Below are 26694 nucleotides of genomic sequence, written 5' to 3'. Positions count from 1 at the left end.
AGCTTATCTTTCCTTTCACAAATGAGGAATCCTTAGCTCAGAAAGAGCCCCGGGACTGCCGTCCTAGACCACAGGGCGTGGCGGGAGCTGCTCTTTTTATGGAACACTTTCAACCGCTTCCCTCCCAGGCCAGGGAGGCTGCCCTGACATCCCCCAACCTGGCCCTTCATCCCCTGGGTTGCCCAGCCCTGGGGCTTCTTCCCAACAGCCAGCCCTCCCACAGGGTGGGGGCCCTCCCCATGGCCAGGCAGGGGTTCCAGGCTGCTCCTCCCTAGACGGGCTGGGTGGGACTCCCCTGGCCCTCTGGGCAGGTCCAGCCCCACTTTAGATTTCCCTTCTGGCCACTGCTGGAATGCCCAGCCCTCCCTCTGTGTATTTTCTCTCTGGGTGGGGTCTTGGGCTGGAAACCCTGTGCACATCCTCTCTCCACCCTCTCTTTGGAGGACCAAAGTCAATAGGGCTGAAGCCAGAGAGGAGACTGTGGTCCGAGGAAGGCTCCAGGCTCACGCCCAGAACTCCGTGGGGACCTCTTCGAAACCTGTTATTATTTCCTCTTCCAAATCTCCAGGCAGTGATCAATACAAGGCAATACAGCCCAATTCAGTTTAATTTCAAAACAGTCCGATGCAATATAGCCCGAGTCAGTTCTATTTCAAAACACTTTTATTGAACACCAATAGTTGTACCAGGATTGTTATGACCCAGTTCAATGGGAGAGCCCAACAGATTGGGACTTGATACTATCTGGACTCCAAACTGTACTCTCAATTAGGGTTACTGTTCCCCTTTTGACTCTGCATGTCTTTTGAACAATTGGCTCCAGCTTGCCCTTCGGTTTCCTCAGTTGTTAAAATAGGCCAATGAATGAGACCATGAAGGTTTCCTCATCTCTCTGCCTTTCCATATAATCTCTCATTATCGGCCAGTAAGGTTTTATTAACATACGAAACTGTGGTAGGGAGCTTGTTTCACGGTTCTGGAGCACATCCCGTATCAACAACCACAGAGTCAGGGTAGAGAGGGGGGGCATGTTACGGAAGCTGGTTTGGGATTTTACTTCTGCCATTGGAAACCAACTGTATTTGGAGAGTGTGTCCTGAGAGGCCTGAGAGTGGGCTTCTGGCTGGGTAGACTTCAGAATTAGAAGGGTTCTGAAAAATTATCTCGTACTCTGCTATTGAGAGTGCGATCTGCAGGCAGGAGCGTGGCATCACCGGGGAGCTCATTAGGAAGGCTGGGTCTCTGGCCCATGCCAATCTTGCTGACTCAAAATTTGCGTTGCAAAGCTCCAAGGGAAAAGGGCTTGTTTACAGTCCCACAGTGAGTCCTCGCATAACCAGGGCCCTAACCCAGCTGTCCTGATTCCTGGTTTTGCCACTGTTCTTGCCTTCCTCCACCCAGAGATCTTCAGGGTCCTTGTGCCTGGAAGGGGGCCCTGTGCTTCATGCCGAGGGAGGATGAGCATGGCGGGGACTTCTCCCAAATCTATGCTTCTTGAGTTCAGTTTTGACTGGGCTCCTCCCTGATAACCTATAACTGCTTCACCCTTTGCAGCTCCCAGAAGAAAAACCCCACTCCCAGCCCAGGCAGACCGGTCCTGCTGTGTTTAATTGCCCATCTCTGTGCCTCTTAGCCCATCTGGGGCTGGGCAGTATCTGAGTGAGTGAGTGTCCGGGTGAGGGTGGGGCTGCTTGGGAAGGAACTCTTGTGGGTGACAAGTGGCAGGATGGGGCCTGTGGACACTCCCTTTCCTCCCATTCCTTGGACCCCCTGGGCCAGGCAGTTTCGGATTGGCTGCAGATCCCCGTCTCCGTGAGGCCGCGTCTGGCGAGGTGCAGGTGGTGAGACGCACCGGGCTGTCCAGAGGCTGCGCGCGAGGCCGGGTGCGAGGTCCCGCGTGCGCCCGCGCCCACTTCCTCTGCCGAGGAGCCTCGCGCAGTCTCCGGGGCCTCCCACTTCCCCTGACGCCCCTCCGGCGTCGTCGTGCGGGTACCTTCCCAGAAGCGGCCTCTCCTTTCCCTTTCCTCGCAGAGCCGCTCTTCCTGCGCCCTCCGAGCCCCACCCTCCTTGCTCCGTCCGGAGCCCTTCCTCCGTGCTGGCTATTCTCGGTTGCGCCAGCCTCTCCTATTGTCCGTTCCCGGGAAAGGGCTGTCTGACTGGTCGTCGGTCGCTGGTCCAGAGGTGGGGGACCCAGAAGAGAGCGCCGCCGGAAGCCTCCGCCGCGGCAGGAGCCCACAGCCCGCAGCCCCAGCATCATTTTTAGAAATCTCGCTTTCTAAGTTAGTCAGCAGTGCAACCCGACGCCCACAGGGAGGGGTATGACTTCCCGACTCCCTCTTCTAATTTCGGCAGCCCCCAGCGGCGTCGGTGGCGGGGGGGAAATGTCGGGGGCACCACAGGTGCCACCCAGAGCCCCCCTACAGCCACCTACCCAGGCCAAGGGCCCCATGCCCGGCTGCTGGGCACCCCAACAACCCTGCTGGAGCAGCTCTGGGTCCCACTAGTGACCCCCGCTGCCTGCCTTTGGCTAAGGGGAGGAGGGTAGGCTCCCGCGAGCACCCCTTGGGAGCAGATGGTGGGCCCTGAAGAGCCACAGCCCACTGGCCACATCACAAGAAGCCCGAGTTACCCGAATTCCGGGTGGTAAGATCAAACCTTTCTGCAGACAGAGCTTCAAGGACTTTCCCTCTGCCTGCTACTGCCTGGGTCTTGTCGTCATTTGTTCTCTCTCTTACCCACCCCCCGTTTTGTTTTTGTTCTTCCTAAAAGCATACAGCTCAAACTGAACCAAAGTATTTTTATTCCTTGGATAGAGAAACAGATGTTCAGGTCAAACCCAGATCCATTCTCATGCAGCAGCTGCAGGGCCCAGGCATCCCACGCCTTTGAGAGTCGGAAGATGTCAGATGACAGGACCCCAGACCACAGTCTCAGTTTCACCAGCAGAGGAATGGAAAGCCCAACAGAGAGGCAAAGAGACTCTTCCGAGGTCAAGAAACAAGTGTTGGAAATCCCTGGGGAGGCCAGACGTCGTGGCTCACACCTGTAATCCCAGTGCTTTGGGAGGCTAAGGTGCGAGGATTGTTTGAGGCTGGGAGTTTGAGGTTGCGGTGAGCTACGATAGTGCCACTGCACTCCAACCTGGGTGATAGAGTAAGACCCTGTCTCTTTGAGAAAAAAAAAGGAAAGAAAGAAAAGAAAAGAAAAGGAAATTCCTGGGGAATGACTTTGGGATGGATTACAGAGGGACAGTGTGGTAGATGGAGACCTGAATTCACTCAGATGTGGGGTCCAGGACGGGCTGTGTCCTCCCAGCTGTGTAAACTCCAGCCAGTCGCATACCAGTTGGCACAGGATAGGACTCCTACCTGCCCTACACAGATGGGGCCGGGGGAGATGCCGTGATCTCTGTGGGCATGTTTCCTGGGGTTGAAAGGCAACCTGTGCTGTAGGTATCTCTCTGTAAGGGGGTGCAGTGCCAGGGCCTGGGGACCCACCTCCTAGAGAAAGAGGCCTGGGTTCTGCCAGCGGGAGAGGCAGTGGGTGAAATACAGACACATCTGGCTATGTGACCTCGAACAAGATTTTTCACCTTCCGGATCCTCGGTGTCCTCAGTTAGTCGTTGTCCAAGTATGACATTGTGAGGTCTTGGTGCTCAGTGGCTGGCACATAGGAAGGGTTCAGTCATTGGTTGCTTGGCATTATTTTCAGAAGTGAGGTTGCTCTGTGATGTTCTTGGGGTGACCTGCACAATCTCTGTGCACACAGTCGTGGCCATTGCTTGGCAAGGATTATGGCATTAAAACATTATTGGCTGCGTCACTCTCAGGGCTGCTGTCCATTCTGAGGCAGGGCACGGCGGCAGTCAGGGCTTGGGAAGTTGTGGGTGCCTCCTGGCGGGACAGTCTTAGGTACAGATGTAGCTGCTAGAGTAGAGGTCTCGAACCTTAAGGTCCGTGCCCTCCAGAGAGACTTCAGAAATCTGCCCTCTCCCAAAATGATATGCAAAATGTGGTGTCTATGGGGACAGGGACCATGGTTTTCATCAGACTCTCAAATGGGGCAACTAAAAGAATTAGGAACCTTTGGTCTAGGCATCAGCAAGTCAGGCATTAAGAGCCACTGTTGGAGGGCATGGCAGATGGCGTGGACCTCAGCCCTAATCCTGGGTGTGACCTGCTGACTTCACACCGTGCTTAGCTAGCCAGTACCGGCCAGTCAGAGCCATCAGTTCCTCCCCTGGGCACCCACTCTGCATAAGCCCAACAGAGAGTCAGCCATGCCTCAGGTCTGGCTGGGCCACCAGGTTCAGGGTGTGGGAAAGAGACCCAGGCCCCAGCAGGCAGGATGGGGACCAGTGAGGAAGACTCTTTGGGGACTGGCTCAGGATTGGGGACCCTGAGGCGGGGTGGTGATAGGTGAGGGGTGCAAGTCATAAGGGCCTGGGAAGATAGGGGCAGAGGAAATGAGGCAGGGTCCACTGTGCCAGCTTTGGGGGCTCCTTTTTGTCCACTGGAAAGTGGCCCATGGGAGGGATGGGCCACCAGATCCAATGCCCTGCCTCAGTGGGCTTGGTCAAAACAGAAAATTCTCTCTGAATAAGGCCTCAGACTGTGGGTCATGTAGGTACAAGTGGGGGTGTTCTCACCCTCTCTCTCTTTTGCTCAGTTTCTTTCTTCCTTTGGTCCTTATTTTATTTTCCCTGTCTTGTTTATGTTTTTCTCATAAGCCACTCAAATCATTTTGGGAAATAGAGTATAAACAGAAAGAAAGAAAAGCTCTTCATACATAGAAAAGCTTTCTGGAGGCCGGGCGCGGTGGCTCAAGCCTGTAATCCCAGCACTTTGGGAGGCCGAGGCGGGTGGATCACGAGGTCAGGAGATCGAGACCATCCCGGCTAACATGGTGAAACCCCGTCTCTACTAAAAATACAAAAAACTAGCCGGGCGTGGTGGCGGGCGCCTGTAGTCCCAGCTACTCGGAGGCTGAGGCGGGAGAATGGCGTGAGCCCGGGAGGTGGAGCTTGCAGTGAGCCGAGATCGCGCCACTGCACTCCAGCCTGGGCGACAGAGCGAGACTCCGTCTCAAAAAAAAAAAAAAAAAAAAAAGAAAAGCTTTCTGGAGAAAGTAGGCTTTCAATTGTGGGATGTTTTGTTTGTTTTCCTAAAAGGTATTATTTTTTGATGACAAGTAAATTATGTTCATTTAAAAAAATTATTTTGTCACCCAAACTGGAGTGCAGTAGCACAGTCACAGCTGACTACAGCCTTTACCTTCTGGGCTCAAGTGATTCTCCCACCCCAGCTTCTTGAGTAGCTAGTACCATGCCCAGATAAGTGTGTGTGTGTGTGTGTGTGTGTGTGTGTGTGTGTGTTTTGTAGAAGGGGTCTTTCTGTGTTGCCCAGGCTGGTCTAAAACTCCTGGGCTCAAGCAGTCCTCCCGCCTCAGCCTCCCAAAGTGCTGGGATTGCAGACATGAGCCACTGCACTCAGCCCATTAACTTAAATGTGGATGTTTTGTAGAAATAAAAAAAAAGTAAAAGAATTGCCTGTAATTGCATTATACAAACAACCACAGTTAGTATTTCAGTGTGTTTTCTTCTAGCTGTTTCTTACATGTATAGATTAATACACCTTTTTTTTTGTATTTATACTATAAATGGTATCCAGTTTTCTGAATTAACATATATTACATATAACATGGACAGTTTTCTCTCATACTAAAAACTCTTTATAAGCTTTTAAAATGTCTCAGTCCCACATAGTTAGACATTTAGAACCTCCTCTGATGTTTTTTATTTTATGTTTATTTTTAAATTTTAAAAAATTGAGATAGAGTCTTGCTCTGTTGCTCAGGCTGGACTGTAGTGGTGCAATCTTGGCTCATTGCAACCTCTGCCTCCCGGGTTCAAGCAATCCTCTCGCCTCAGCCTCCAGAGTAGCTGGGACTACAGGCGTGCCCCATCACACCTGGCTAATTTTTGTAGTTTTAGTAGAGACGGGGTTTCAACTTTTGGCCAGGTTGGTCTCGAACTCCTGACCTCAAGTGATCCACCTGCCTCAGCCTCCCAAAGTGCTGGGATTATAGGCGTGAGCCACTGCTCCCGGCCCCTCCCCCGATTTTACATTATTGTAAATAAAGCATTAACACGTATTTTTGTCCATAGTGTTCTTTGCAAAGTTAAGACTATTTCCTTGAGCAAGATTCAGTACTGAGCTTGGCTCCAGCTCAGAGCAGGCTGGGCCAACAGCAGTGTGAGTGTGAGTGTGCACTTGCGAATGTGGCAGGGCTCCATTTCTCATTAGCCCTGCAACAGAGGGCAACTGAGGCAGGCCCACAGGCAGCCAAGTGACTCATTATCTCAGCCTGCCGGTCTTGCTGAAGGAACAGGCGAGAAAAGACTTCCCAGTGACTCATCTGTTGGGCCTGAAATCCCTCTGAACCTTCAGGCTGGCCAGAGCAAAGCCCTTCAGGCCCGGTGACCAAATATTCCCATGTGTCAGGGCCGCCCTTGGGCCCTTGAAGATGAATGCGCCTGATGAAGTGTTTTATGTCCTGCAAGGCGGGCCTGCCGGGCACGTACAGCCCTCCGCTCAGATGTGCTTTCCGATCTGCACATCGGTCCAGCTTGGCTGAGCTCAGTTCCAAGGCAGGCTGGGCTGGTTTTCTCCTCCTTAAGACTCATCAGTGAGGTCAGCCAGCGGATAAGCTAAAGTTAACTTAGCTATTATTGCTTTTTTGTTAATGAGGGGAGGGCCAGCTATGAAGACGCCAAACCATTCAGAAAAGTTGTACAGCACTTAGGATTGAATATGCCAGAACAAATTCTGTATTCAGGCAAAATAAAGCAATTGACAATGATTTAAGTCCTGACTGAACTCTCAAGGGTCCCTTGTGCTTCCCTGAGGTTTCGTTTTATTGTTTTTTTAAAAAATGTTTTTCTTATGAAGTTGTGAATCTTGGAAGCTGTGTGAAGCGCGGGCGACCTCACTGGACTCATCGGAGTGGCAGGAGCCTTCTTTTGTGGATGGAAGCTTGGGCTGTAATTAAGCTCCAAGTGGGTGGAGGATGAGGCTTGGGGAAATTCTGTCCCTGAAACCCTAGGGTTGGCTGTGGAGTGAGAGCTGAATACCCATCCTACGGCACCACAGGGGTTGAGGGAAAAGGAGTAGGGATTGGCTTCTCTTGGACAATAATTAATAGGAACAACCAACTCCTTCTCAGAGATGAGATTCAGAAGCAGAGGCTGAATATCCTGGGTGTTCCTGAAACCAAGAACACTTGACTTGTGTCTTAAAATTCCACAGCTCACTAGCGTGTTCACAGATGCTGTTCAAAGTGACCTCCTTTGACAAAGAAGCAATGTGCCTGCAGGGTTGAAACCACTTGAAAAAACTTTGTTAAAGTCGATGTACAAAAATGTTTAAAATGCTTTGAGGAAATAAGATCTGAGATGTTCCTGCTATAAAGTAGTCTGTGAACAAGTCGAATTGAAAGTGTGGAAGCGAGATGTGCCCACAGGCTGAGAGATCTAAGAGAAAGGTTCTTTTCAGCGTGACCCATATTTGCAACCTAGCTACTGTGCACCAGTGCAGTGCTTAGCTCTGGGGGATAGAGACCTGCAGACCTGGATTTCGTGCCTCAAGGAATCTAGTTGGGGAAGGTCTTACTGTGGCCAGACCTAGCGCCAAGAGCAGTGAGGAGGGAGGAATAGATTCTGATTAGGGAGTCCTTATAAAGCCCAAAGGAGCACCATTTGAGCTGAGCTTGAAGAGTTGGCCCAATATGATGCTTAGAGATGTGGGAGAAGAGTCTGGAAGGCCAGGAGACTGCTTAACGAAGGCACGGGGGTGGGGGTGGTGGCCTTCCTCAGGGTGTGGCTGCTGGGGAGGAGAAAAAGCAAGGGATGAGTAGGGAGTGGTGGCTGTTGCCAGGTTGTGGAGGCTTTGATAGGAGTTTGGACTTGATTCTGTAACTATTAGGGATTCGTTGAAGGTTTTTGAGTAGGGAAGTAACTTGCAAATATCGATTGATTTTTTAAATGGAAAACAAACACATAAATACATGCTCATTGAAAGATATTTCAGCTATATTAAAGTCTGTGAAGCAAAAGATGAAAATGCTCCCCTTCCCAGAACTAACTACTGCTTCCTTTCATGTTATTTCATCCACCTGTGTCTATGGGATCAGCACACAAAAGTCAACCTTAGAAGTGGGAAGGAAGATGGTTCTGCAGAGCCGCTCTGTCACTCTGTGTCACACACATGCCCCTACCTTTCCAACATTTAAAGTAATATATGAAGTAGTACTGTCATCTGGGGAAATGCCTCCTGTGTCTTCTCACTGGGCTCATGTTGCTCTCCATTGCATTATTTCAGAACATGGTTTCATTGGATATTCACCCGAACTGCTACAGAACAACACGCTGCCCGATTACAGCCCCGGGGAATCTTTTTTCACTGTGTTTGGGGTTTTCTTCCCAGCAGCTACAGGTATTGTAATCTGGGTTCCTTTTTACTCTCAAATTTGGGATATAAGTTCTTGGTTCCAAAATTCAGCATCATCATTGGCCTACATGTGCTCTTGGTATGTATATCCAACTTTAGATATGGGCTTAGCTTTGACTAAAATGTTGTTATTTTGTTTATTTTTGTATGTATTTCGTAGAGACAGGGTCTCACTATGTTGCCCAGGCTGGTCTTGAACCCCTGGCCTCAAACATAAAAATCTATTATTTTAACAGAGTTTGCCGAAGGCCCTCAATATGATTTAATCCTCCTCACTCCTTACACATTGCACCTCTTGTTCATAGAAAGGACACATATCTCATAGGGCTGAATGGGACAGATTCCTCAGCAGGACAAGCTGCTCTTTTCACAGGGGAATAAGTGCATGCCTAGAATGGAAGGGAATGGAATGGAAGGGAATGGAATGGAAGGGAATGCCTTCTCTTCCCCCTGCCCATACCAGCACATCTTCTCCCAGAGGGCAGAGAAACACTATTGTCTTTTCTTGCTGTATCAGGTGTGAGCCAAAACACTATTCCAGGGGTGAGGAATGAATCTCCTTACCCTCCCTTCCCCAAGTTCCTGCTCTACAGTGACTGTAGAGGAGTCTCCCACAGCCAAGGTACCTGTAGGACCCCTGCCCCATGCTTAGGTCCCTGGCCTGGAAGGCAATAAGCTAACATGTTGACCAGATGCTCCATAAAAAATAACATTTGCTAGTGACTGGGTTTGTCCCAAGGGAACAGACTCTTAATGAAGAGAGAAAAGCATTTCACTCTTGATCAAGAGAGTGTTGATAGCCTGGTGTGTATTTGCCTCATCTCCTTGTCTCTCTCCCTTTTCCCTCTGCCCTCCTACATGTGGCCATTTCCTAACTTGTTGTCCCCACCCCAAATGGGATAGGGACAGAAAAAGAAGGAGAAGCTACTAGAATGTCTAAGATTGAGAAGATTGTCCATACAAGTGTTAGCAAAGATGTGGAGACATCAGAACCCTCATGCGCTGCTGAAGGGAATGTAAAATGGTGCAATGACTTTGGAAAAAAGTTTGACAGTTTCTTAAAAATTACATCCAGCTATTCCATGCCTAGTTATCCACTGCAGAGGATCAAAGGCCTATGTTCATCTGAAGATTTGTACATGAACTTTCAAAGCAGCTTAAATTTTAATAGCCCCCAAACTAGAAATAGCTTGAATGTTCATCAACAGATGAGTGCATAAACAAACTATGGTGTAGCCACACAATAGGAAAACACTCAACAATCAAAATAAATAACTGGCTGGGCGTGGTGCCTCATACCTATAATCCCAGCACTTTGGGAGGCTGAGGAAGGCGGATCACCTGAGGTCAGGAGTTCAAGACCAGCCTGGACAACATGGTGAAACCCCGTCTCTACTGAAAATACAAAAGAAAATTAGCCTGGCATGGTGGTGACAGGCATCTGTAGTCCCAGCTACTTAGGAGACTGAGGCAGGAGAACCACTTGAACATGGAAGGCAGAGGTTGCAGTGAGCTGATATCGTGCCACTGCACTCCAGCCTGGGTGACAGAGCGAGACTCTGTCTCCAAAAAAAGAAAAAGAAATAACTATCGATACACACAATAATATAGGTGAATCTCAAAATAATTATGCTGAGTAAAAGAAGTCAGGTCAAAAAAAGAGCAAATAAATACGATTGTATACATCTCCATTTATATGCAGTTCTAGAAAATGCAAGCTATAGTGACAGATGCCTTGGAATGGGAGTGAGAGGAGCAGGAAGAAGGGATTACCAAAGTGCAGAAGGAAACTTTGGGGGGATGAAAAATATATTCCTGGTCTGGCATGGCGGCTCATGCCTATAATCCCAGCACTTTGGGAGGCCAAGGCAGGAGGGTCTCTCACGCTCAGGACTTTGAGACCAGCCTGGGCAACATAGTGAGACCCTGTGGTCTCTACAAAACATGATTAAAAAGTTAGCTTGGGCCGGGCTCAGTGACTCATGCCTACACTCTCAGAACTTTGGGAGGCCGAGGTAGGTGGATCATCTGAGTTCAGGAGTTCGAGACCAGCCTGGCCAACATGGTGAAACCCCATCTCTACTAAAAATACAAAAACTACCTGGGTGTGGTGGCATGCACCTGTAGTCCCAGCAACTTGGGAGGCTGAGGCAGGAGAATCACCTGTAGTTCCAGCTACTTGGGGGTGGGTGGTGGGTGGCAGGAGGACTGCTTGATCCTGGGAAGTCAAGGCTGCAGTGAGCCTTGGTCACGCCATGGTACTCCAGCCTGAGTGACAGAGTGAGATCCTGTATCAAAAAAAAAAATTTGTGTGTGTGTGTGTGTGTATTACTGATTATAGTGATGATTTTACGGGTATATTCATATAGCAAAGCTTTTCAAGTTGTTACACTTTAAACATATACATCTTATAGTATGTTAGTTATACCTCACTAAAGCTGTTAAAATGAAAAGGACAATAACTTTAATCATCTTTAATTGATTTTCCTCAATCCCATTTCTCTTTATAGCAATAGCCTTTCCCTCTCCTCTTCATAGCCAAACATAACATGTCTCGCCATCTCCATTCTTTTATCCCCTGCTCAACTCTCCCACTCTTTCCTTTGGGAATTGCAAGCCTGTCTCTACAACGACATGGCTCTGTCACCAGTGACTTCCTTGTTACTAAATGCAGCACGCATTTTTAGTTTCTCACTTTATTTGACCTCTCAGCAACAATGCACTTCCCTTTGCATTTCTCTTGCCTTCCATGGTGCAGCCGCCTCCTACTCTCTGACTTGCCTTCATAGGTGCATCCCCTCTGCCTGACCATCCAGTGTTGGGGATCTTCAGGCTATTCCTAGGCCCTCGCATCTCTTTCTCAACTATTTTCCTTGGAGTCTCATCCATGCTCATTGTTGAATAACCACCCTCAAAACTGATGACTCTAAAATTCACACTTCCAGCCCAGACTTCTCCTCCAATCTTCACATCATGCATTCAGTTGCCCATGTGACATCTTCTCTTGAGTATCTTGGACCGAACAAGTTTGACCAAACCCATCTCACCTACCCCTCAACTGGTCCTCCTCCTGTACTCCTGATGTCAGTAAATGGCACCTCCACCCAGCCAATTGCTTATGCCAGTGATCAGACCACCCTGTTTCTTTCCAGTGCCCTCTAAGTCTTGTCAATTTTACCTCCTAAGAGTCGCTAGATTCTCTCTACTTCTCCTTATCTCTACCATCTGACAACTGTGGTCCCAGCTTCATCTATCGCTTGTATCACTGCGTCAGCCTCCTGCCTGACTTTTCTTAAGGCTCAGCCATGGAAATGAGCCTGGAACTAGGACTTGAAAGTGGCAGGTCGAATCCTGATCCACAAATCCAGATTTGCCAGAAATAGTGCGTTTTCATTTTTATAAAACAGGAAGAGTCAGTCTCTGACTCTAAGCCTTCATTCTGCCAGGATGGCTTAAAATTAACATCAGTAATTCAGCATGCCTCCACCTGCTCCTGCCATGCTCTGCACCAGTTCCAGGGGCTTAGGGTTTTATACAGTACCCAGACATGTTTGGGGGGCTCTGCAACTCCTTATCTGTAAACAGAACCAGGCCTTCCCATCGTCCTGTCCATAGGGCCTTTCAGGTTTGTGCTGCCTCTGAGCCGCGTTCAGGGACCAGAAATCTGAGATTGGGAACCCTATGCTTAGGGTCTGTGTACTCCCCAAGTACATAGACTGGGGGTCTTACCAGCTCCTCACCAGTGCTGCCAGGGAGTGGGGGGGTCCCAGGTCCTCATTTCCCCAGAACCTGTGAACAGCCTCTCTCTCCCCCTGCCCCAAACTCCAGAACCAGTTTTCTGTCAAATATGGGGGACACTCCTGTCCAGGGCCAGCGTTCTGGGTGTGTGACCTATGCGTTCACACTGTCCCTACCCTGAGAAGGGCCTCATGCTTGTTTTAAGCCTTTGCTGTTTCTAAAATTCTTGGACCGGGCACAGTGGCTCACGCCTCGTAATACCACCACTTTGGGATGATGAGGTAGGCAGATCACTTGAGCCTGGGAGTTCGAGACCAGCCTGGCCAACATGGTGAAACTCCATCTCTGCTAAAAGTACAAAAATTAGCTGGGTGTCGTGGGACATGCCTGTAATCCCAGCTACTCAGTAAGCTGAGGCAGGAAAATCGCTTGAACCTGGGAGGCAGAGGTTGCAGTGCGCCAAAATCGTGCCACTGCACTCCAGCCTGGGTGACAGAGTAAGACTCTGTCTCAAAAAAAAAAAAAAAACTTAATAATTTTTGATTCTGCATTTGTATTTTTATGTGGCTGCACAAACTATGTGATAGTTTTTCTCCTTGTGCCCCCATGTTTTCCCCAGGCATTCTGCTGTTTCTTTTCTGTTTCCCTCCAAAATCTTCTAAGGACCTAGGCTTTTGAGAGACAGAAGCCAAAACAGTGCACAGGCAAATTCTGCTTCCTCTCTGCCTCCTGTCTCCCACGAGGCAAGAGAATATAGGTCAGCTTCCTCTTGAATGGACAGAAAAGGAAAGGGGAAAAACAGAGGGAATTAAAACAAAATTAACATCTGTAGATGTTTCCCAGTCTCTCTTCCTCTCTCCTTCCACACACAAATTGAAAACCATCTGAGTGTTCCCCGGGGCCTGGCAGTGTCCCCACTGAGTGAAGACCCCTGGGCCGAGATGCCAGGTTAGCATTTACCCTAGAGGCAGGGGCAGAAGGCCTCTTTGCCTGGTCACACTGCGCAGGGAATGTCCCGGGCGTACTCCGGTGCACCAGGGGGTTGTCTTGGCAATGTGGCCCTGATGCGCCCCTCCACCCTGCTCCCACGGCTGGCTTTCCTAAGAGAGAGGATGCCTGGTGTGAGTGGGGGTTGAAGCGATTCTCGTGTTTCAGCTTCGTAAGTAGCTGGGATTACAAAAGCATGCCACTATGCCCAGCTAATTTTTGTATTTTTAGTAGAGATGGAGTTGAGATCAGCTAGGTTGGCCAGGCTGATCTCGAACTGCTGACCTCAAGTGATCCACCCGCTTCGGCCTCTCACCTCCCAAAGTGCTGGGATTAGAGGCATGAGCCACCATGCCTGGCCTATATTCCCTTTTGATAATGATACTAAAAGCCTCACAGACACGGGACATTCTGGCTCAGAGATGGAGTGTCGTTGTCCTTCCGCTGAGAAAGCTATAGCTACCTAAGACGATGAGTCAAGATTTGTTTTCTCTGGTTTAACTTATGAGTATTATTTTGTAAGATTTCAAATGTAAAATGATAATAGTGCATAGATTGTAACTACAAAGGCCTCTCTGCCCCACCCCTTTTAGGGGACATGCTTTCCTGTCCCTCCCACTCTCCTTTGGCCCAACCAAGGCGAAGAATCATTGATCCAATCCTTTATTTTACCAGATGGGGGAGGAGGTGTGCAGAGGAGCTTGTGAAGGACCTGACAGAGGTTACGCAGCTGATTAGTGGCCGGAGTTGGGCCGTCACCCTGCTGTGGAGAGCTGCCCTCCGTGTCTCTGTCTCTGTTTTTCAGGGCCCCAAATGTAAACACGATAGGCAGGACGAATGGTTTGTATGACTTGCTGTCTCCTGGCAGATGTTCAGTTAAGCTATGAAAAGCATGGATGATTGGCAGTTTCCATGGTGATAGATTTGCTAAGGATTAGCTCCAAGTGAGTCATGGCTGGGGCTCCCTCCAACGCCATCCTCTTCTGGAACAAGAGAACCTCCAGGCTGTGGCAAGGGGAGAGTTTTAAAGAACAAACCTTTCTGTCCCCCAGCCCCCCATCCTCCCGTCAGAGATATGATAGTTAAGGACGTTTTATCCCAAGGGCAGGCGACCTCCTGGGAGAGCGGCTGGAGATTTGGTCTGGGGGCTCCTCTGGATTTAGGAAGCTGTCCCCCTGCCCCCTCACTGCACTCTTCTCCATTACACCCTGTGCTGGTGGCTGCAGGGGTGGAGTGGGGGGCTTGGAGTGGACACTGTACTTGCTTTGCTTCTCAACATGTGTTCCTTCTCCAAGCTTCACTACCAAACTTTCCCTGAGAAGCAGACATCCCCTCTCTAGGATTTCACACACACCACGCGGATGCAGCCACTCCAGGGATCCAGGAACACCATTCACGGAGGAACTAGGAAATGGAAATTCACTGAGAAGAACGTCAGTCATGTGAAGTCCTGTAACCCTTGTTCCCAGATTCCAAACTCTTACTGGAAGGGATAAGAGCCTCTTTGGCCACAGCCAACACATGGGCCTGTGGTTGACCGCACCCAGCACGAAAAAATGTGGTAGGAAACCTACAGCCTTTACTGAAACGTCCACAGTCACCTTCCTTTTCAAGAGCCCAGCTATTTCTGTGATGCCCTTTGACCTCTCTGGGCCTGACTCCTCTCTCCTGCTCATGTACACACTCTGAGAAGCTCTGGGAGTTTGCTGGGCCCTCCAATTGGCTGGTTGTCTCCAGGCCCCTCAGCCCGGCTGTTAGTGCTCACCCCTCCTCTGGTCTACTTCCCCGATTCTCCCCTCCCAGGCGTCCCCTGGGTCTCCTCACAAGTTATGTGTCTTATGAGTGAGAGGACAAGAACCTGCTTAAACATGGGGATCAGAATGGGGTCCCCATGTTTAAGGACTAGAGAGCCCCAAGTAGGGACAGTCTGAAGATGGGGGCTCACTCCACTCCCTTCATTCTGATGGACTTGTGAGCAGAAACAGGAGACAAGATGGAAGCTTTGGCTGGGCTCAGTGGCTCAAGCCTGTAGTCCCAGCTACTGGGGAGGCTGAGACAGGAAAATTGCTTGAACCCGGGAGGCAGAGGTTGCAGTGAGCTGAGATTGCATCACTGCACTCCAGCCTGGGTGACAGAGTGAGACCCTGTCTTTTAAAAAAAAAAAAAAAAAAGCTTAGGCCGGGTGTGGTGCTCACGCCTGTAACCCCAGCACTTTGGGAGGTCAAGGTGGGCAGATCACTAGGTCAAGAAATGGAGACCATCCTGGCCAACATGGTGAAACCCTGTCTTTACTAAAAATACAAAACTTAGCCAAGCGTGGTGCATGCCTGTAGTCCCAGCTACTCGGGAGGCTGAGGCAGGAGAATCACTTGAACCCAGGAGGTGGTTGCAGTGAGCTGAGATAGCACCACTGCACTCCAGTCTGGTGACAGAGTGAGACTCCATCTCAAAAAAAAAAGCTTTATAATTATTATACATGTCTATTTTTTGTGATTTTATTTATGGAATTAATTTATAATTGTTTTATCAAAATAATTATACATATCAACAGTTTGTATCAAAACAATTATAAATATCGACAATACTTATTATCAATACAGTAACCTATTATGTCAAGCACTAAGCACTTTGTGTATAGTTTTCCATTTAAACTTATCCACAGCCTGACTGGTTCCGTCAGACACAGGGCTGCCATGAAGTAGATGAAGCCTGGGCTTCAAGGTCCCTCACTTGTGTGGGCTCCTTCCAAAGCCCTGTCCCTAATTTTATATTCATAATTTTGTACTTTCAAAAAAATTTCAGGCCCCACGGAACCTAGATCCTCCCACAGGTTCTATTATTTACCCATTTTACAGATGAGGAAGCAAAGACAGAGAGAGGTTATTTCCCCAACATCTCCCAGCCAGTAAGCGGTAAACCCCGTTACTTCCCACGTACTGAGAGAGGATGCTGAAAGACAGAACACACAATGTTGGTGCCGCCCCTCATTCAGAAGCCAATAAATCTTGCCTGGGTCCTGGAGATGCAAGTTGCATTATTTGACACTGTCTGTCCCAGCAGGATCTCTAAAACATTGAGAGGGAAGGAAACTCACAAGTTTTGCTCCAAGAACAGAGAAAGAGAGGTTTAGAGATTTTTGCAGGAACAGCTAAACAAACAAACCAACAAGCCAGGTATGGGAAAGGAATGGGGTTTGGCAATCAGAAGGAAGGTAAGGAGAGGCAGACCAGTCTTTAGGAATCTGAGGGATTTCTGAGTAAGGAGCAGAGCCCATCTCTCCTGGGTGAGCATTTATTTAGCACCTACAAGGTGCCAGCCACTATGCTAGGTGCTTGTGAATATCTGTTCCAACTTCACCACAGCCCTGCAAAGCAAATAGTATAATCCCCATTTACAGGTGAGGAAAGCAGGGCTTGGAGCCACATTGCCTCCAGACAGTAATAGATCCCTTTTGTTTTTTCAGTTAAAAAAAAAAAGGCAGCAGATGAGACTTGGGCACGTTAGTGCATGTGTAGTCTGCCTTCATAAGAAAGAAAAATAAAGTTACGAACTTAGAAAACAGGCAGCAGAGAAACAATTAGCTATAAATGGAAAGAAAAAGTTGAAGAGTTTCTCAGGACACAGATTTAGATTGAAAAGTCCCCAGGAGGAAGCTTGGAAGTTCCTTGAGAAAGAGTCAGTTGTCCTTTGTGAACTAACAGGAACCTGAAAAGCCTAGAAAAACTGTTGGGCTTTTCTTTTCCTACGAATCTTCATTTTCAGGAACAGAAAAGGGAATTGGAGTGGGAAGTGGGCTTGTGGTAATTGGTGATAAGTAAGGACTTTGGTCTATGTGTGCCATTGGGTGATTCAGGGGGCAGGGAAGAAAAGAGATGAGCTGCCCACTGGCAAATGTTGGTAAGTGTTCATTGACATTTACACTGGTTATTTTACCCAAGGATGTATATTTGAGAGCTGTAAGGGGTTGATTCATCTTCTGGCCATCTGTGTCTTCTGTGAGACCAGACAACGGAACTAGGCGCTGACCCCAAGCCCCCTGTTCACCATCCATCGAAACTGTAGGCGTAATGTCAATGTCTAGGTGGCTACGGATGCCACTCGAGGTGTAGCCTCATAAACCTAAGCTGGTCAAGTGATGGCTGACACCATCAGACTTGCATATTACAGCTGAGATCATAAAGCTGTGCCTGAAGGCCCCAGGACTGGTGTGGAAGACCAAGCCAGAAGGCTTTCCCCGTATTAAGGAAGCTGTTTACGTAAGTCACATGGTAACAGTGTGCAGACCAGACAGATCATCGTTGTGATGCAGGGAGAAAAAACATTTTTGGGTAAAGCAATTAACTGCTTCCTGGAACTGGCGTTGAAAATTCAGAAATGCCATCAATCCAGCGCGGTCTAGAGATGAGGAACTGGTGATGCAAGCGCCTGTGGGGAAATCAATACACTGTGCCAATTGTAACTGATAAGCTCAGCCTTGTGGTGGGGATGTAACCCCACATCAATCATGCAATTACTGTTTCAGAAGGGGAAATCTACAAAGAGCAGGGGTGTTAGGAAGAAATGGAGAGGCTGTGTGATGTAGTGGAAAGAACACTGATTTGGAATCAGGAAACTTGAGGATTAGTGCTGGTTCTGTTAGCAATTAGCTTGGAACACTTGAATCAAATGGCTTCCCTTCTTTGGGCCTCCGTTGCTTCATCTGTGAAATAAAAGGTTGGAGTAGATGATCGCTAGGGTACCATCTAGCCTTAAGAATCATGATTCTAAATAGCCGTTTTATTTTTTATTTTTATTGTTTTTGAGACGGAGTCTTGCTCTGTTGCCCAGGCTGGAGCGCAGTGGCGTGATCTCGGCTCACTGCAACCTACCCAGGTTCAAGTGATTCTCCTGCATTAGCCTCCCAAGTAGCTGGGACTACAGGTGCATGCCACCGTGCCTGGCTAAGTTTTTGTATTTTTAGTAGATACGGGGTTTCACAATGTTGGTCACACTGGTCTCGAACTCCTGACATCAGGTGATCCACCCACCTTAGCCTCCCAAAGTGCTGGGATTACAGGCACGAGCCACTACATCCAGCCCTAAATAGCCAAATATAAACAATTTTTGGAAGCCCACCAAGAAAAGTGTCAAGACCAAATAGTAATTATAAAATGGGCACTGAGTGTTTCCCAAACTGTGCTCTGTGGAACTTTAATAATGAACACAGTGTTTCATTTCTTTGAAAAAAAAAAAAGGGTTCAATGCCAAATAAGTTTTGTGAAACACTGTATGCTGTTCTTAGAGATAGACAGTGAATATTAGCATATCATAAGCACTACAGTAGCCCAGCACTGAAAACCTCTCTAATTAAGGTTTTCCCAACCTTGTTTTCAATTGTGGAACTTTTAAAAAAATGTAATATTTGTAAAACACCTGGGCACTAATGCTCTGGGAAATAGTATTTGTTCTATTACGCCAACCCTAAATGTAACTCTAACCTTAACGATAGTGTTTTAAAATTGCACTGGATGCAAAAGGAAAGCAAACTAGAGAATTTCTGTAACACTTAACACAGATGGGAAAAAAAATACTAAGTCAAAATACTTTTTCTAGCTCTAACTAGCGAATCAGACATTTATAATTCACCGAAGCTAGAGAACATTGCCCAAGAATTATGTGGTAACACAGAGGTAGAATTTTGGAAATGACAGTCACAGTGTGTGAGCCCCTATAACAAATGTGCAGGCCAGGCACGGTGGCTCATGCCTGTAATCCCAACACTTTGGAGGCCGAGGCAGTCGGATCACCTGAGGTCAGGAGTTTGAGACCAGCCTGGCCAACATGGTGAACCCATCTCTACTAAAAATACAAAAATTAGCCAGACATGGTGGCAGGTGCCTGTAATCCCAACTACTTGGGAGGCTGAGGCAGGAGAATCACTTGAACCCAGGAGGCGGAGATTGCAGTAAGCCAAGATTGCGCCATTGCACTCCAACTTGGGTGACAGAGGGAGACTCCATCTCAAAAAAAAATCCAAACAAACAAACAAAAAAAACACAAATGTACACTTTGCCATGGGAACCACCCACATTGCCCCAGCAGGAATCACCCATGAGACTTCTTGTCTGCAGTCTGAGTTGCCTGCATCTCCTTGTCTGTGACTCTTTGTGTCTGTGATACGATCTACTTTCTGGCTTCTCTGTTTTCTCTCAAAAGCCAGCTTTCTGGCCATATCTGGGCCTGGCTCATTCCCGTGTTACAGTCAGTCCTTTCTCCTCCCACTGACCAGCATCCTAATGTACTGCACATCAGGAAGCCTACACAGAACCTGGGGAAGGAGGATAGGGGGTTTGTTATGGAGACAGTATGTGTTTGGAAGCAGGAAGCAGTTAGGATCAGTCAGTCACTTTCTTCCACAGAAGCATGTATCGCTGTAGTGTTCTCAGGGGTCTTCATGGGTTAACTTCTGTATAAATGATCTGAAGGAAGGTGTACAAAATGACCTGACAAACTGTAGGAGGTACAACAATGGCGAGGAATAAAGAGCACTACGTCATGATATGGTTAGGCTCTGTGTCCCCACCCAAATCTCACCTTGAATTGTAACAATTCCCACGTGTTGTGTGAGGGACCTGGTGTGAGGGAATTGAATCATGAGGGTGAGTCTTTCCCATGCTGTTCCCATGGCAGTGAATAAGTCTCACGAGATCTGATGGTTTTATAAATGGGAGTTCCCCTACACAAGCTCTCTCTTGCCTGCCACCATTCAAGACGTGACTTTGCTCCTCCTTCACCTTCTGCCATGATTGTGATGCCTCCTCAGCCATGTGGAACTGTGAGTCAATTAAAGCTCTTTCCTTTATAAATTACCCAGTCTCAGGTATGTCTTTATTAGCAGGGAGAGAACAGAGGAATACAGCAGATCCTGGATATTCCTTTTTTTTTTTTTTTTAATCCAAATAAGACCTGTACATGATACAAAATAAAACAGCACAGGGGCTTGAAATACAAAGCAATAGTCTCCCACCCCACCTTTTGCTATCCCCAATACTCCTCCACAGGGACAACCACTTTAATCATTTTTAGTACTTTGAGAGCTGTGTATAACCAAGCAACGTAAGTATACCTATAATTTGGTTAATCAAAGTCAGACATCGTCTGTTGACTTTATGCTAGGAAATATGAGAGTTAGCTCCCTCATCCACTTTCCAATGTTTGATAGTTATATTTGTAGTTATACTTATTTTGATGATTACATTGATAATTTTAAAGAATATACTTAAATCTCTGCTATTCTATCAGTTTTAGGTTACATCCCTTCAGTTCTTGCCGTTGGCGTGGGAAATTGAGATTCTGTGTTGTGTTTTAAGATTAATGTATTAGAATTATATTTATTTTATGTGTATCTTTATTTTTATAAGGAATGCTTTAGTTATTGTCCTAATTTTAAGGGAATCTACATAATCCTTTTGTACTTGAATTTTTAGAGCATTATCAGGAAAACTATAGCTAGCAAGTTGATTATTAGCAGGCGAGTGGGCAAAATCCCATGAAAAATGTAGTTTAAAACTTTAACTGAACAAATAGTTTCTCTCATACACACACGCGCACATACAAACACACACACACTTATTAAAAATATTTTTTGCCTTAAGGTTACAAGTCAACTATCTTTGGAACTATGAAAACAAACTGCTTCATATATTTGACATTTCTTTGCTCTGCGTAGCAAACACCGAGAAACTCAACTTTATGATAACAAGATACAAAATAATTAACTTAAAATTTATTGCAACTGCTATGTAAATATTTGCTAGGTTTTTCCATAGCTACCTACCACATTTAACAGGTAGCTCAAAAGGCATGGCTTAGATTACCTTTTAAATTTGCTTATTAAACTAATTGAAGCTTGTAACATTCAAGTCAGGCCTAGTGAATGAACATGAGACTTATATATTTTTGTTTTCTACATTACTATGATGAAAATATTAGTGCTTTTTCTCTTCCCTTTCCTTCTCTTTCCTCTTTTCACTTCCTAATATCAGTTAGCTATAACCTTCTTTTACATTGTCAAGATAGATAATATTCATATTCTGTTTCATAACTATAGTTGCATTAGTTCATTCTGGCACTGCTATAAAGAAATGCCTGAGACTGGATAATATATAAAGAGGAGGTTTAATTGGCTCATGGTTCTGCAGGCGGTACAGGAAGCATGGCAGCATCTGCTTCTACGGAGGACTCAGGGAGCTTTTACTCATGGCAGAAGGCGAAGGGGGAGCAGGTGTCTTCATATGGCAGGAGCAGGACCCAGAGAGAGGGCGAGGTGCCACACACTTTTAGACAACCAGATCTTGTGAGAACTCTATCACAAGAACAGCACAAAAGGGATAGTGTTAAAGGTGCTAAACCATTCATGAAGGATTCACCCTCAAGATCCCATCACCTCCCACCAGGCCCCACCTCCAGCATTGGGGATTACAATTGAACATGAGATTTGGGCGGGGACACAGATCTAAACCATATTAATAGTTACGTCCTCTGTGCTCTGCCTATAGGCCAATTTTAGAAGTTAAAGAACAATAAGCAAATACACAATTATGACTGTGCAGCTGTTGCTCCCTGAAGAGCAAAGTGTTGGGCTGGAATTTCATTTTCTTCACTGTGATTCTCATATAGCCCTTGTGTCATTTAGGAGAGAAAGTTCCTATACCATGGTCAAATGGGAGAATTTTTCTAACATTTTATTAGTTGTTTAAAATCATGTCACATTTTGGTTTGCTTCATATTTAGACCTTAACTTTAATTTTTAAATTAAATTTTTATTTTTTAATTTATTTTTTAACTTTTAATTAAAAATTTTAAAATTGACACATAATGGCACATATTTTTGGGATATGTAGTGATACATATAATGTATAGTGATCAGATCAGAGTAATTAGCATATCATCTCAAACATTTACCATTTCTTTGTATAGGAGACATTCAATATCCCCCTTCTAGCTATTTGTAATCCTTAACTTTCTTGTTCACTTCTCCTGGAGTTTCAATAACTCTTTTAGCAGCCAAAATGATTTATTAATTGAAAATAAATAAGCATAGACATCGTTCTTTTCATGTAGATATATATGGTCACAACTACCTTGCCTCTTGCCTAACAAAGGTTTTGTCATTAACATTTCTTCTAAGAGCATTGAGTATTTTGCTAGCAAATTTTGCTTCCTTCTCAGAGTAAGTTCTCTGGCCCCACATCAGGACAGCACTCTGTAAAATGTGGACCTGAAGATAAAATCCTGGTATATCATATTCTAAAGATGATTCTGAGTGGTAAAAATCACTCCACCTTGAACACAGCCAAGAGTTCACCACCACAGATTTAATGGTATACCTTTTCCCCATCTTTCCCATCTTCTACTAACTGTAACCCTTCCAGAACCCTTTTTGCTGAACACAGTAGACTATATCTAACAATATAAATTTCTCCAATGCTCATAGGCTTACCTATACTGTGGTAGCAGTTTGGACTCACAACTCTGAATCTCTGTAAAAAGAGTAAACTAAATGTATATCAAAATGAAAAATGCAAACTGAGATAACCTGTATTAACATGATTTAGTTCTTCCATGAAAACTTTACCCAGGAAAGATAAAGACTATAAACCACTAAATATTGTTTGCTTCAAGATATTAATGAAAATCAATTTATCTGATTCAGTAGTTTGATTTCTTGGACAAAGAGCTCACCTGTCAAATAATAGTTAATCAATTCTTCCCATAAGATACTCACCTTATTCTGTCCACCAATACTAAACTACTATATCACAAATTTTACCCAATCTCTATCCTCCTTCCATCATGAAATACCTTAGACCCCAACATCCTGTGAACATGCACTCTCCCTTGGGAGGTACAGCTGATACCCTGGCAAGGTGGTGGTCTACCTCACTGCAGTGAGTTCTAATAAATATATTTGGCTTTGCTGTATTAAATGACTGTTTTGTGATATTTGAGGTAGTTCAGCAAAAGAGAATGTCAACGGTGCTCTACACGTTCAGAGAAACTTCTCTAATAACAAACTATAGAAATGATCCCTGAAAGTTAGTCTTAATAACTCTTCTTTTTGTTGCCAAAATGTGCAGTCAGTATATCCTTAAAATCATTCAGTTTAATTTTATTGCCCATTGTGCTGGAAGCATTTCCTCTCCAGAGGAGCCTCCAGTTTTTGCTTTAATCCCCGGCAGTTTCTCTGCTGTGCAACCCTTATTCTGGAACTTCACGCCATTCCTCAATTATCACCACTGATTTCTGAATCTCATGTTTTCCTTCTTCATGGTTTACATCCTCATTTTGCTGGAATACATACTTTAGTATCTTCCTTGGAAACAATATGGGGGAAGTAAATTTTCTGAACTCTTATCTGAAGGAGCTCTGTCACCCAGGCTGGAGTGAGTGGCATGATCTCCGCTCACTGCAACTTCTACCTCCTGGGCTCAAGTGATCCTCCCACCACAGCCTCCCAAGTAGCTGGGATTACAGGCATGCACCACCACACCTGCCTAATTTTTGCATTTTTAGTAGAGACAGAGTTTCACTACATTGGTCAGGCTGGTCTTGAACTCCTGACCTCATAAGATCTGCCTGCCTTGGCCTCCCAGAATGCTGGGATTACAGATGTGAGCCATTACACCGGGCCTCAAGTGATCCTTCTGCATTGACCTCCCAAAGCGCCGGGAGTACAGGCATGAACCACCATGCCTGGCCCTTAAATCTATTACATTTTTAATTTTAGTGATCATATTTTTAATTTCCAAAAGTTCTTTCTTGTTCTTGGATTTTTTTTTTTTTTCACAGCACCTTGTTTTATAGATAGAATATTCTTCTTGGATGTATCTGGAGCTACTAATCAGTGTTTTCTTCCAAATTCTCTCTGTATCCTGATTTATATGTTTCTTCCAGCCTGGGTGGTTCTGTTTCTATTTACGCATGTATTTGTTTATTTGTTGCTGGTTTTCCTCACACATTGGGCGACCTTGGTTGTGGGCGTGGATTTCCCCGGCTGTCATGCGTTTAGGTCTGTCTCCCTGCTGGGGCCCTACCTTGATGAGAAGTTTGTGAGTGCTGTTGATTCTTGAGCAGGGCTTCATTTGGGGTGCAAACGTCCAGCCCTGGTTTTCCTCGGTGTATTCAGATCTTGTAGAGAAGCATTCCGAGGCTTTCTTTCCTTCTCTTTTCCTCTGTGTTATGTTCTCCATTTTCTGTTCTATGTTCCAGACATTTATGTGAACCTTTCATCTACTTAGGGTCCCCTCCCAACTTCTCTTTACTTACAGAAATTTATCCACTTTCCCGTTTACTATGCTTTCTTTTTTTTTTTTTTGAGATGGAGTCTTGCTCTGTCACCCAGACTAGAGTGCAGTGGCGCCATCTCGGCTCACTGCAAGCTCCGTCTCCCGGGTTCACACCATTCTCCTGCCTCAGCCTCCCTAGTAGGCAGAACTACAGGTGCCCATCACTACGCCTGGCTAATTTTTTTGTATTTTTGGTAGAGACGGGATTTCACCATGTTAGCCAGGATGGTCTCGATCTCCTGACCTCGTGATCCGCCTGTCTTGGCCTCCCAAAGTGCTGGGATTACAGGCGTGATTTACTATGCTTTTAATAGGATCTTGGAGAGGAGGGAATGAGAGGAAAGAAAATGTGCCTAACATGCCTTTAAAAAACAACAACAACAACAAAACCTTAGAAGTTAGTTTTCACGTGTTTCAAAATGATCATTGTAGAAAACTGAGAAAATATAAACAGTCAAATAAAAATGACCTGTTCTTTTATCACCCAGAAATTACATTGTTAATGTTTTAAAACATGTTCTAGTTCCTTTTTCTATATATTTTTATAACAATGGGATCACACCAGATGTGTTCTGTTTTCTAATATGCTTCTTAAAACTAAGCAAAAGCTTCTAAACATCTTTCCATGTCACAACATATCCCTTACAATATTCTGAGACCTAGTATTTATTGAAAGCTATATCACTTATTTAGCCCATCCTCTATTTTTAGATGTTAGGTTGTTTCTAATTTCCACTATTCTAAACAAGCATTTATAAAAATGTTGGGCTAAATCTTCCCTCATAGCCTTGACTATCTACTTTGGGTAAAGTCCTCATAACGGAGTTGCTGGGTGACAGTATATGCACCCCCATCCACGGGCCAGCATTCAGGCTTCTCTCTGAAATACACTCCCCTACTTTCACTTTCTGGTTCCAAACTGTCACTTCACTGCTCTTCACTTGGATTCTGTGAAGCATTATGGCAGAGACATTGAGAGCATAATTTTCAGAGTCAGACAGACCAGGGTTAAATCTTAGCTTTGCCACTTATTAAATGTGTGACCTTAGACTGTTTTAATTAACCTCTTTGAGCACTTTTCTATAATATGAGGAAATAATTCTACTTTTCTGATGAGGTTGTTATGAGAATTAAACAGGATAAAAAAGTGCCTGTAAAGCACTTGACACAGGCCCAGGCAGGTTGAAAGTGTTCGCAAATCATGGTGTTGGATTCATTCCCGTCCCTAAGCCCAATCCCTCTTTCAAGGCCACATTCAAGCTGCACCCCCTCTACGGGGCTTTCCTGAACAGGGCAGCCCATCACACTGAGTTGTTATGGCACTTGTGGGCTGGATCCTCATCCGATGTTCAGAACACCCTGTCTTGTTGTTTTCATATATTTGTTTGTAAGGGAAGAGGCAACACCCCCACCTCACCATGCAGCACAGTGCTGTGGGTCCCTTATGGATTCATTCATTGTCATTAGTGTTCTTGCAGAAGAGAGGTGATGATGAAAAGGAGCTTGTGACTCCATGTCAGTGGCATCAGGATTGGTTTTTCTGGAGTTTATTTCAAACCCTTTGGTAGCTCAGGGGCTTGGAGGATGGTACCTGACCCCAAGGACACAGGAAGCTCCCATGGAATCAGCGGGCAGCAGAGGCAGGGAAAGCCACTGAGCAGGAGGCTGCCAGACCTTTGTAACGCTGAGCCTCTCCAGGGCATTGTCCCAGCTCAGCACGCAGCGCAGGACCTCTGTGTGCCTTGCAAGCCGCCTTCCTCCCCCTGGTTGCTTTGCGCTGAGCGGTAGGATGCTTTTGGAGCCGACCTCCTGAGTCTCCTCCAACCCACAAAGGTCCCTTTCACGCCACAGGGATGCCTCCCTAGTTGCCAGGGGAGATGGAAAAGCAGCCTGTGCACAGAGCTGCAGCTGGAGGGCTTGCTGTGGGACAGCTTCCAGGAGAGGGTCCGGGAGGAGAGGAAGGGGCAGCCCTGGGGAAGGTGATGCGTGGAGAAGGCTGCTCACCCCATTCCCCATCTGGGTGTCTTTCAGGAGTCATGGCCGGTTTCAACATGGGGGGCGACCTCAGGGAGCCTGCCGCCAGCATCCCCCTGGGCTCCCTGGCAGCTGTTGGCATCTCGTAAGTTCCCCTCAT

General features: G+C 46.3%; 1 protein-coding gene and 1 pseudogene across 1 annotated transcript in view; one reads left to right on the top strand and one right to left on the bottom strand.

Moving 5' to 3' along the window:
- SLC12A8 (solute carrier family 12 member 8) overlaps positions 1-26694 on the top strand; it is a 128263-nt gene that overhangs the window by 61013 nt on the left and 40556 nt on the right. The window contains exons 5-6 of the mRNA XM_021934140.2: positions 8380-8493; positions 26592-26679. Of these exons, the coding sequence (XP_021789832.2) occupies positions 8380-8493; positions 26592-26679 (202 nt within the window). The remainder of the gene's footprint in view (positions 1-8379; positions 8494-26591; positions 26680-26694) is intronic.
- Positions 23247-23319, bottom strand: LOC116273876 (annotated as a pseudogene).

This window comes from Papio anubis, chromosome 2, assembly GCF_008728515.1.
Source record: "Papio anubis isolate 15944 chromosome 2, Panubis1.0, whole genome shotgun sequence".
Classification (NCBI taxonomy): domain Eukaryota; kingdom Metazoa; phylum Chordata; class Mammalia; order Primates; family Cercopithecidae; genus Papio; species Papio anubis.
The sequence above is the reverse complement of the archived record's forward strand: the minus strand, read 5'-3'. Positions and strand labels throughout refer to the sequence as shown.